At 39.8% G+C, this 12,855-nt stretch overlaps 1 protein-coding gene across 1 annotated transcript in view; it reads left to right on the forward strand.

Moving 5' to 3' along the window:
- Nucleotides 1-12,855, forward strand: part of LOC121676961 (ankyrin repeat domain-containing protein 26-like) — an 89,827-nt gene that overhangs the window by 20,870 nt on the left and 56,102 nt on the right. The window contains 7 exon segments of the mRNA XM_042054068.1: nt 1,030-1,069; nt 1,398-1,459; nt 5,575-5,647; nt 7,397-7,425; nt 7,509-7,581; nt 9,191-9,264; nt 11,978-12,138. Of these exon segments, the coding sequence (XP_041910002.1) occupies nt 1,030-1,069; nt 1,398-1,459; nt 5,575-5,647; nt 7,397-7,425; nt 7,509-7,581; nt 9,191-9,264; nt 11,978-12,138 (512 nt within the window).

The raw sequence follows: 12,855 nt of genomic DNA on the forward strand, positions 1-12,855 counted from the left end.
ATATGTCTCAGATTCTACAGCAACTTAGAGCTAAACTTCATTTTAATTGAATTTTTTTTCTCTGAATGCATGTGTGGAGCTTCCTCACAGATGAAGAAGTTGGAATAAAAATCTGAGCACTGTTATTACGGTTGAAGCTATCAGTGGTTAAGAGAAGAGGCCCCTGCACAGGATTCTGATAAGTCATTATTCCATAACCTTGTATGTTAGCAGACCCCAGTGCTCAGTTTACAGAACTAGTTTCTTATTGTGGATAATTCTGATCACCTTCAATGCCTAACTAAATTAATGTATTGTTCATTCAGTCATTCAGTATTTAATTCACTACAAAAGTCTTCACCAAAATTCAGGAGTTGTCTATTATTTTATGTGGAGAATGGACCAGGAAAAAAAAGCCATTTTATAGAATTATGATATGTAAGGTTTTTTCTTTTCATGTTAACTTTGGCAGATATCAAATGAATTACATATTTTTAAAGAAACAGAAACAGCAAAATCATAACATTAAAAAGGTCTTTTGTAGGACAGGTCAGCCTGATCTACATAGCAAGTTCCAAGACGGTGAAAAAAACACAATGTCATTGTGGTTTGTTCATGATTATCTGTCAGCTGCCCATTCTATATGGGTACCATGATCCAGAGTTTAAGAATGGAACCTTCACAGCCCTCATTTGCCTTGGGTTGTGCTGCCCTGGCATAGAATGACCTTCACAGCTCCCTGTACCTTCCCTGACTCTGACAATACCACTCTTGTTGTGTGGATAGCATTTCCTCCTGCTTTGCAGGTAGAACTGCCTCTTCCCTTCCACATTCCCTTATAATCATTTAAATTATAGGAATAAAGGATGACTCATCTCATTTTTTATCATAACTCTACTTCAGCTTGACTAGAGAGCAGAATCTGTCTTCTGTCCTCAGCTTCATTGCGCTATGCTTACTGTTTGATAAGTTGTGGCCTTAACAACCGATTTATTTTAGTGAGTGAATGAATAGGTTTCATGACATCCTTTCTTCTTTTGATTTTAATAGGAAGGTGCAACCGAGCCAAGGGCTAGCAAAGAAGATGAAGGTAGTGTTTGATAAAAGCACAACTCACACTGCGTCATACAGGGGGGAGGAGACAAAAACAGTAAATGGAACTCAATATCTATGAAGAATTTCTAAGCTTTAGTGTGATTTTAAGATAATCAAAGGTGGCTGATCAAACACTTGTAATTCCAGAAACTGAAAGGCTGAGTCAGAAGATTATAAGCCCTAGGATATCCTGGGGTACATGGCAGGGTGCAATATCAAAACTGTAAAGGGAAAAAAATATTAGGGCAAGTACAAAAGGACTAATTGTGTGTAAATCCAAATGACACCCATCCCCATTTTTTTTTTTGGTCTTCCTTTTACAGAAATGGCATGCACATTAGCCACAGAAAAAGAGGCTGAGGATGAATCATCCTGGGACTCTGAGGTATCATCTGTACTGTTAGTATTTTTTAATGACTATTAAGGGAAGTTAGCACTGAAAGGCATGTTTTGACTTCCTCATTTCCGCCATTCTTACGTATTTCACCTGGCATTCATCAGGACATTATGTGGTAGTATGTTATTGCAGGGTAGAACAAGTCTGGTACTGCATGGGATTCATGTCATAAAGGCTGTGCAGTGCAGGGCAAATGCCCAGGCTGTGAGTACAAAGGACTTGACGTGGCTCTGAATTGTATGTTAGAATTGAAGGCGTGCACCGGGTCTACCATGGTTGAGTGATTCTGTTGGATGTAAAAGTCCTAATATTCGGTTAGACCTGTTATACAGAGCTATCCTCTGAGCAGAACTGCCATCACCCTCAGGAGTTCCGCTGAACCTGCTTCCAGAATATCACAGCAGGCGCTGTTAACGGTTATCATGACTTCGTGGAAGGAGGAGGCGGGGAGGGTCATGGAACCCTCACCTGTGTGTTCACCCACCCCTCTCAACCAGTTGTGTGCAATTCTGCCCTAATTGCATGTCGTTTGGGGGTCCCTGGGAAGGGCTAGATAATATTGGCTGGAGTGGATTAGAGGAGGGGACTCCATCTGCATAGTCATGGGAAAGCCATCCTTCCTCCTGGGTGTAGGCCTTTCAGTGTGGCTGCTTAAAGTCACGGATGCTCCTGCCCATAACCTATTACCCATGACTGTAATTAAGCCTAATCAATTCACTGTTGCACAGAGTGAACTTTAGAGGAACTGCACCTTCATCTTTCACTGGAACTATTCCAGGAGAAGGTGCTGTTTACATCTCCCCAATGGATGGAGTTTTAGCAACAGGACTTTAATTCTTCACTGCTTGGAATTTCATAGGATAATTCTTGGCCTTGACGTGGCTGGTGCTCTTGGTTTTTATGTGTATGTGAGAGTATTTCAGAAGAAGGAAAATCAGGGTATCATAAATGTATTGGGGCATGATACTGATGACAATGATGATAAATTAACTTCCTTTCGTATGCCTGAATAAATTAGTGAAGAGTTTTAAAAGTGAACTGGTGGCAGCTGTGTTTGTAGTGACCTAGCTGTAAACATGGTTTGTCATCTGCATAGATGTATCAGCACAGTGTTTAAAGTCAAGCATGTGAGGCTTTCGTTCTGTCTTTTAGTAACTCTGTATTCTTAGATAAAGTTATTTATCCTATTGAAATTCTAGTGGCCTCATTATTCCACAGAAATGGTACAATATCTTGCTTTGGATTTATATAACTATATATTTATAATTATAGAAAAAAATTACCACAGTTTGAAAGTTAAATTCATTTTAAAATATAAAGCAAGCTGACTTCAGTTATAGTTGTAACTTAAGAATGAATGCAGCACTGTGGATGGAAGTTCATTCCATTCCAAAGAACATAACCTGGAGGGTGTGAAGGAATGGTCTGAGATGCTGTCTCCTGAACATGACTAGTGACAATGGATAGCTGCTCAGGAGGGACAGTCGTTCCTTATTGAACATGTGGCCACTTGAAGGTTTCCTTCGCTCCAGTGGATGGCCCCACACCCATGCACATTGGCAGGACTAACTAAACTTAGTTACCAAAGAAAAGCCATGCACCTAGGAGGGGGAATAGGCTGGGATTTGTAATGGGAATATGAAGGTGTATGTGATCATATTTTATTATATACATGCATGAGGTTCTCAAAAGTAAAAAAACAATTTAAGACATAAGCCCTAGCTCCCAAATTCTTCTTCATTTGAGACATAGATGTTCTTTGTACTTAATAAAAGGACTCATCATTGGTGTTAAAAGAGAGAGAGAGAGAGAGAGAGAGAGAGAGAGAGAGAGAGAGAGAGAGAGAGAGAGAGAGAGAGAGGAAAAGAAATAGCAATGACTTTGTCTAGCTGAATAAAATGAGTCATGTCGAGACCAGACCTGGAAAGTTGAAAGGCACACCAGCACTTCACATTCGGAGCATTATAAGTTTGAATAGACTGTTAAAGAAGATATTCAATTGAAATAGAGTAAAGTGGTGTTTGAGTCCTTTCTTATAAGGTTTTAAATATTTTTGAAATTGATGAATTTTCTATCATTGTGTGACCACTGTGTGCTGTGCTTGGCAGGTAGATAGTAAAAATGCCCAAGGACGACTATGCTATAGTAACCAAGTAGAAAATCAAGGCAGCAACAAACGTCTACAAGTAATGGGCTGGTGGAGTGAGTCACTGGGAGACTTTCCCTTAGGATCTGTGGGTAACTGGCCCCATCACTAGCAAAAGAAAGCAAGTAAATACAGAAGTAAAAGTCATTTAAATGGCTTTTATGTCGAAAATAGATGATTTGGGTTAGAGAATGCAGAAGGGCTCTGTACATAGGATGGGGTGGGAATAAAGGAGTTCTGCAGTCACAGATCTTGAGTAAAGAGGAGTCAGTCTTGGGAAACTCTGCATTTGAGGAGAATGTTCTGGACAGAAGAGTGTATCCTGTCTGTTCGTCATTGTGCCTTGAATAACTTGGAATAATTTTGGAATTACAGTACAATTATCATAATCTTTTTTTTTGGTGTTTTGAGACAGGGTTTCTAGATTTATCTCCAGCTGTCCTGGAACTCACTCTGTAGACCAGGCTGGCCTCGAATTCACAGAGATCTGTAGTGGGATTTCATTTGTATTTTAATAAATAAAGCTTGCTTGAAGCTCAGAGAGTTAAACAGCTCTAGTGGTCAGCCTTACAGACCAGGCTGTGGTAACACACACCTTTAATCCCAGTAGCCACACAAGTTGCCATAGAAACAAGGCAGTGCATGCCTTTAATCCCAGTGGTGCACACCTTTAATCCCAGTACTAGAGAGGAATATAAAACGGGAGGAGACAGCTCTCAGACACAGTCCTATTCTGAGATTCTTGGAGGCAGGATCGCCATTTCAGACTGAGGTAGAGGTAAGAGCCAGTGGCTAGCTGCTTTGCTTTTCTGACCTTCAGGTTGAACCCCAATTTTTCTCTCTGAATTTTTATTAATCATTCATCAGAAATTCATCTACCTCTACCTCCCAAGTGCTGGAATTAAAAGCACACACCACCACCACCACCCATCTCATTTTTTGCCTTGAATTGTGTAGAAGAGAAAATGCACAAGTATTCTTAGACTTCCTTTTAACTACGTCTTGATACTATTTTAATGGTCATATTACAGTTGGGATAAAGTTAATAATATATAACATTTGTATGTGTGTATTTTAATATAACAATTCATTTTATACTAACTTGGTATGTTTATCAAATATTTTTCCTATACAAATACTTTGAAAGTTCTTACTCACTTAGATGAAGGAACTTTTCAATGTCCTTTTTGTGCCTGAGATACACTACAAAGCATCATGTCAGAAGACTTAACACGGGGATAAATTGTGTGGGAAGATTATAGTGTTTCAGCATATAGTTGCTGTACTGTAGCAAGTGTATTTTTAAGAACATGCCCTCTGAGCCGGGCAGTGGTGGCGCATGCCTTTAATCTCAGCACTTGGGAGGCAGAGGCAGGAGGATCTCCGTGAGTTCAAGACCAGCCTGGTCTATAAGAGCTAGAGCTAGTTCCAGGAAAGGCTTCAAAGCTACAGAGAAACCTTGTCTTGAAAAACAAACAAAAAAAAAAAAAAAAAAAAAAGCCCTCTGACCAGGTGGTGGCAGTGAATGTCTTTAATGCCAGCACTTGACAGAGGCATGCAGATCTCTGAGTTGAAGGCCAGTCTGGTCTACTGGTCTATAGAGCTAGTACCAGGACAGCCAGGACTACACAGAGAAACCCTGTTTGTTTTTTTGGGGGGGAGACTATGTCCTCTACTTTGAGGTGAGGGATAGAGGTAGAGTTGCAGCCACTGAAGTTAACCCTGGAGCAGTCTGCACATCTGTAAGTATTCCCCATGTAAACACAGTGATGGCGGTCAGGAGCCACTGAAGATAAAAGAGCAGCAGCCAGTCTAAAGAGCATTAGTATTACCCATTAAAAATCTTGGCTTTTTGAGGATATGTTTGTTTTATTTTTATGTCAAATACCTTTTGAAATAGCATTTATCTGTTCAGAAAGTGCTCTGTGCAACTCACTCTTGGTGTTAAATTTTGCAGAGTGTTTCTGAGACTCTTCCACTTATTCGTATTGGTGTTGATGGAATGTTACAAGTAAATGGCCAAGCAGTAGGTAAGAGCTGTGTGGTTAAAGCTGCCATTTGACCTGGAAGAATGTTTATTCAAACATGACCATGGGTGTCTACTAACAATCAAGGGTTGTTTCCTATTGAATGCACAGAAAGGAAATGGAGAAATGAGATGATACTAAGTCATATGTCTTCTCTGGTTTTAGCCATGGGTTCCGTTGAGGGAGACCCTCTAAGAATAATTATTTCCTGTTCAAGATTCTAAGACCAAAGGAATGGGAGGAATTGAGAATATGAAAAGTGGGAATGAAGAATAAAAAAGCCTAGAGTACAGAGGCTAAGTGGGGGGAAAGATGCAAATGCTTGTACCATAAGCTATGATGTACCATATATATGTACATGTGTGTGTATTACATAGTCTCCATAAGGTAGCAGATCAATATGACAATATGATAAATCTATAATCTTCTGCTCAGTGGAGAAGTGGTGATAGTGAAGATTTATCATGTATTAGGAACAGACCCACAGCTGTAGAGAACTGTTTGGCATGGAGAAGTTTTCAGGGGAGCAGAGCACAAAGAAACCGTGCTGTCTGGGTGCTTTCACGGAGGCAGGGGGTGAGGAGCGGGTTGAGATTACTAACATGAGATGGATTTGGTATGATAAGAGCTCCAGAGAATGCTGGGATCAGAAAGGACTGCTGCTGACTGGGACAAGTCTCAGCCACTCATTTTTTCTATCTCAGATATCAGTCTTCAAAGCCAGAGATTCACTGATATTAATTATTTACAAAATTTAATTGGAATACTCAAGCATTGGACTGGTGTTTTAAAAGAGAACTTATGTTCATTAAGATGTTTGCTTCATAAAAAGTCCTTTATTAACAGCATTGTCTAGTAATAGGGGGTATTTCCTGTGGATGAGAGGAGATAGATTGTGTGCAGTCAGAACTCATTGTGTACATTACAAAATCATCAAAAGACAAGTTTGATTAATAAAAAATCCTTTAAATTGTCTTATGGCATATTAAACCATAGTAATTTCAGATACAAAAGACATTATGAAGTTAATCACATTCTTTTGATACTCTTGTTACTTTTATTAAATATGGCACTGATTTTAAAGTATAGAAACTTACTAAGATATGCTTGGGGAAATAAGTACAATTTTTTCCATCTGAAAATTTTATTTCAGTGTTGAAAACATGTATTATCTCCTACTTGTGGTTTAAAAACTCTTGCATGGGGTGGATCAAGGAACTTCGGGCCAGGCTCAGTGGCAAACATGGTCATGAAAAAAGGAAACAATTTGGAAGCCTGAAATGAATTCTATCTTAGGCCAAAGTGATAGAAAGCTTTTGGTCCTCTAAATTGCAGTAGAAATAGAATACATGATCAATATGTGATGCACTAGAGATACACACCATAATATCCCACCATCATCTTTGGCATTTCTTGTCTGAAGGTCATGATTTGTTCTAATGGGAGATCACTACTCTGTATCAGTCAGCAGAGCCACACTGGTTTGCATTCTCTCTCCTCTTGGCTGTGGTTACTGGAAATGTAATCTCACTTCTGACATGTCATCTGCACGCTTTATTGAACCTACATTCCTATGTCTTTTTCTTTACAATATATATCATGTTACCTGCAAATTTGCAAAAGATTGATTCCTGTAATAGCCCTTCTCAAAGGAGTACACAGAGATCTAGTTCTGTCATAGGAATGCACAGATGTATATCTGGATTTGTTGTATTTAAAAATAACTGACCACGTGTCTCCCTTTCATTTTAGAAAATCCAGAGAAATATCTTCATTGGCTGGTAATAACATTTACCTTCTATCTCAAATTATTAAGTATGTGCATGCAATATGTATTAACCATCTTGTTTCAAATCTCATCCAGCCTAACAGAAAAGGGAGAGATTCTCTCCCTGAGCAAATGAAAGGAGTTAGGGATGCACAGGCATTCACACCAGGTAAACTTTGAAATAAAAATTATTTTGAAGAAAAATTTATTAAACCAATGGAGAAATCTCTCTTCTTGTTTCTAATTCATTTTTTCTCACAAATGGAGTAGAAGGATTAAATTCCCATACCTAGCAGCTCACAGAAACCCAATAATTGTTGAATACAGTAATCTTATACAAAGATGACCAACTTTTCCTCCAATTCAGTTCAAATGGTAAATAAAGATGCTAGGAAGAACTGTTAGGAAATGAAAGCAGCTGCAAAGAAAGAAGCAACTCTTTTTCTAGATGTGTACATTGGTTTTTGTCAACTAGACACAGCTAGAATCATCTAGAAGTAGGGAACGGCAATTAAGAAAATGCCTCCCCCAGACTGGTCTACAGTAAAGTCTTTAGTACATTTTCTTGATTAATGATTGACGTGGGAGAGCCCAGCTCACTGTAGGTTGATGGAGGAGAGTTATCTGTCTATGTTTCTTTCATTGGTTAATTAATAAAGAAAACTGCCTTGGCCCTTTAAGAACAGAAAATTAGGTAGGTGGAGTAGACAGAACAGAATTGTGGGAACAAGGAAGTAGAGTTGGAGAGACGCTTCAGGCAGTCGCGTGGTGAGTCTCCATGCTGCTCCTCTCCGAGATGGACGCAGGTTAAGATCTCTCCTGGTAAGCCACACCTCGTGGTGCTACCCAGATAACTAAATATGGGTTAAAGCAAGATATGAGAATTAGCCAATAAGAGGCTGAAACTATGGGCCAGGCAGTGTTTTAAAAGAATACAGTTTCCGTGTAATTATTTTGGGTGTAAAGCTAGCCGGTGGCCGGGTGGTGGGACGCAGCCCCGCCGCTTCTCACTACAGTAGGTGATGCCACTCCTGGGAATTGTCCGGGGTTCTATAAGAAAGCAGGGTACGGGGGCTAGGGATGGCAGTAAGTAGCATCCTCCATGGCATCTGCATCAGCTCCTGCCTCCAGGTCCCAGCCTTGAATCTCTATCCAGACATTTTCAATAATGTACTGTGAGATGAAATGAACCCTTTCTTCCTCAAGTTGTTTTGGATATTTATTGCAGCAATGGAAAACTAACTAGGTCACCAAAGAAAGAACCATATTTAGTTTATTATATAGTATAGTATAGTATTGTGTAGTATTTCATGCTGAATTTAAAAGAAAAGAAATTTTGAATACTAGACAAAAACATTTCAGATAAAAGGACAGATGTTTGTTCACTGGTAAATGCATGAAAGGAATAAGAATATTGAAAGTCATTTTAATAAGCATTCTGTCTAGGCTGTTATCATCAAAAAGTAGACAAGATTTAATGTGAATTTGTATTTTTCTCTCATTTTTTAATGTTTTTGAAAGTAAGTATCTTTATTAGAGAGTTTGTGGCATCTAGTATATCTCCAAAACTATTAAAATTGTGGACAACTGTAATTATTTCCCAATTTTTGGATAATAAGGAGCATGTCCTACAAAAGTAACATTCAGCTAAAAATTCTTAATTTAGAAAATGAAAAGAAAAACATTGTTTATCAGTTATTATTTTCTATCAGTCTCATAATACCTATTGCCTTAACTGTTTTTAAGTAATAAATTTTAACTATACACACGTTTCTCAGCAGAGCCAGGCTTAGAATTGACTTCGGAGGAAGAGCACAAAGGGCCTGCCAGAAGTGAAGATAAGCAGTGTCAGGTGTGTGGTGCCTCACTCTTACCTGATAGCTAACACTGTCTTCTCTGATTTAATTATGTTTGCTAAAGTTTGGAGAATCCTGGAATGTTGGCTTCTCACATGACTCTAACATTTCCCAAGCAGACACTTGGCACTTGATTCCAAAAGAGAACACCGAAGTTCTGAGATACATTGGTTTGTAAAGATAAACACAAATCAAGAGATAAGTTCAAAAGTAATGGTAGGTGATGCTTCTTGCCCAAAGAGGCATCAAATAACCTTGTAAAAGTCATACTTTCTAAGTTTTTCTGGTAAATTCAATCACATTATCAAGTAATTTTTTGATCTAAACTTAATTGTATCGTATGTTTTGATATCAAAAAATGTTAGGTTGGGCATGGAGACCTGGCTCAGTGCTTCAGAGCACATCCAGCTCTTCCCGAGGACCCAGTCCAGCTTGGTTCCCAGCATCCACACTGGGCAGTTCACCACCACCTATAACTTGCTCCTGGGATCATGCCCTCTCTTGGGCTTCTTAACATCTGAATCCACGTGCACCTTCCACACACAGGCACACATCTATGCAAAATTTTAAAATAATAAAAGTAAGTCTTTTTAAAGTTAGGTAATAAAATATACGGTGTCATGTAACTATTGGGGGAGGCTGCTTGTCCATTTCCCTGCTGCCCAGACTCCCGAAATAATCACATAGAAACTAAATTATTTGCAATACTGTTTGGTCAATAGCTTTAACGTATTTCTAGCTAGCTTTTATATCCTAAACTAACCCATCTCCATTAATCCATGCATCACCACGAGGTTGTGGCCTACCAGCAAAGTTTCGGCAGGCTCTGGCAGAGGCACCTGTCTCCTGTGGTGGCTCCATGGCTTCTCCCTGACTCTGCTTACTCCCTCCTCCTCTATCTGCTAGGAACTCCCGCCTTGCCCTATTTTGCTAAGTCACTGGCCGGAACAGCTGTATTCACTAACCAATAAAAGCAACACATAGACAGAAGGACCTCCAGGAAAACTGCGTCTGAAGAAGCATTGCTGATTGTGAAGGTGTGTCAGAAGAGGAAAGGTGGCGTCTGTGCCCCATGGCATGAAGAATTGCTTGGGCACCTGATGGCAAAAATAGATTTACAGTTAGTCATATGTGTTCAGATATTAAATACCAGAAAAATCAGTCCAGACAGAAAAGCTAAAACGTCAGCTGATCCTGCAGGGAGGTGACACAAGTATAACTTCCATTTTCCCAGCGGAAGCCCAGAGTGAAGAGCAGATGCAGTAACGAACCTCTTTCCGGAGCCAAGAGGGGTGCAAGAGAAGGACCCGAAGAGACAAACAGGATGCTTCAAGAAAGTGGTGTTTTATCTCAGCCCTTTGAAGAGCTTGTGTGGGCCAGGTGATCAGTACTGAGGAATTCTGGGCCCGTTGTTTAATGTGAATGCAAAAGATAGTTCTATGTCCAATCATAAGCTATTGGCGTTTCTGCTGCTTTCTGGATGATGCCTGGACCCAAACAGATGGCTGTAATGGTTGAGATAATTTAGTTTCTGATATCGAGTCTATATTTAGGACCTACCGAGCAGTAAAAATGAAATATGCAGAAAATGTGCACCACAACATGACAGAAAAGGAATCTGGACACGCCTCTCCCAGTCCCATTGTTCTCACAGGGACTGACTGAACACGGGTCCAAGTGTCTGTGCAGAGTGCGCCAAAACAGGTGAACAGCGTTTAAAACAACGGTTCCATTCGGAGAAAAAAAAAAAATGCTAGATTGGACGGCTTTGGAAGATAAGCCACTAGTTTAAGTGCCCACAGGGGCCAGAAGAGGGCAACAGATCCCCTGGGAGGTGAAGGTAACAGAAGTTCTGAGCTGCCCTCTCAGTACTAGGAACCAAGCCTGCTCCCTGTGCGAGTGCTCTTAACCACTGAGCCCTGTCTCCAGCCCTCTGCTTAAATATTTAACGTGCAGAATGAAACAAACCTCTGGGTTCCAATCCTCAGAAACCCGTTTGTCCTTGGGTCTTCCATGTTTTTATTTTAAAAACTTTGGCATTGACCTAGGTAGTGTCTTTGAGCCTCCTCCCCTCCTGCCAAGGTTGATCACTTCCCTCCTCGTAGCTCCTTTAAGTCTTCACCTGAATGAAACAGTTAATTAAAGTTCTCAATATATGCCATGTGCGGGGAAGGCCAGTGAACAAGAGTAGGCAAGCCACGTGGAACCTACACCTGGCCGAGAGAAGACTAATTGGCAGTTGTTAAATGAATGAGGTAAAAGTAAAATCTTTTTTGAAGGTGCAATTGTGGAGAAAACAGAAAGGGTGATATGACAGAGGAATTCCCGGGGCAGGGGTGCTATGGTCAGGCCTTGGAAAGCTGGTCACCTGCCTAGACTCACAGTTGTAGAAAAGATAATGAATCCAAAAGTTGAATTTTTAAAAAAGCTACTAGCACACAAAGCAGGCAACACCCCTTACGAGCACTGAGTGAATCACTCTGAGGCCTTATTTGGCGATTCTCTTATTCAGAGAAGGCGGGAAGGCTGGTGTGGATCTTGGCTCCTATTGTTTAAGAGGCACTCGCTTCCCACGGTCCCATACCATCCACTGAGCACTTGTGCTCCACTACTTGAAACCAAGAGTCAGGTGATAAAAATAAACTGAAACAGTCGGTGTTAATTGTGGAAAAGTTAGTAGCCATCTTTTGTCTCAAGCCTTCGTTAAAGGTTGAAGAAGAAAGGAAGCAGGGATGGGACAGAGGGGAAGCGTCAGAGAGCCTGTGCGCTGCCGCTCTTGACCATGGTGACGGTGGATCAACTCTAACAAGGAAGAATGGGACATCTGGCTCCCAGCGGTCTCCTAGTACCGACAGCAAAGAGCAGGATGGGTAAGAATGTGGTGATATTGCACCAGAGGACACTGTTTTGTTCTATTAAATTATAATTTAGATTAACAAACTTTACTTCTACTTAAGATATCTGGGCATTATAAAAGCAAATGTTTATAAAAAACAAATAAGTAATCATAAAGTTTTTCTGATCACATTGGTAAGTATTTTGTATAAAAATAATAACTAGGATTGGAAGATGTGTAAAAAAGGTAATATCACTGTCCCCAAATGAAATGGATAAGTAATCTTTGAAGGTAATATTCATTCGAGATTTCCTATATATCAAATTTTTAATCTTGAAACTTGAGGTTTTTAAAAAATTGAGACAAGGCCCACTTTGTCTGTAGCCCACGCTGACTTCTAATTTGCAGAAATTCTTCTGCATCAACCTCCCAAGTTCTGTGATTACAAGTGTGAACTACCACACCCAGATTAACAATTCTACAGGAAAATGTGACCCGTAATCACACTCATGCACACCATAAAGGACCAACGAGAGGACAGAAATCATTGTGGTTACTCTAAATTAAATACACACATCTAAAGTTTAAAAACTAATATTCACATTTAAGAGTTACCAAGCCTGACCTACTTCTCTCAGGATAATTGTTTCTGGTTTCATCCATTTACCTGAAATTTTCATAATTTCATTTTTTAACAGTTGATAATATTCCATTGTGTAAATGTGCCACGTTTTTATTATTCATTCACCAC

The sequence above is a fragment of the Arvicola amphibius genome, chromosome 1, assembly GCF_903992535.2.
Source record: "Arvicola amphibius chromosome 1, mArvAmp1.2, whole genome shotgun sequence".
Classification (NCBI taxonomy): domain Eukaryota; kingdom Metazoa; phylum Chordata; class Mammalia; order Rodentia; family Cricetidae; genus Arvicola; species Arvicola amphibius.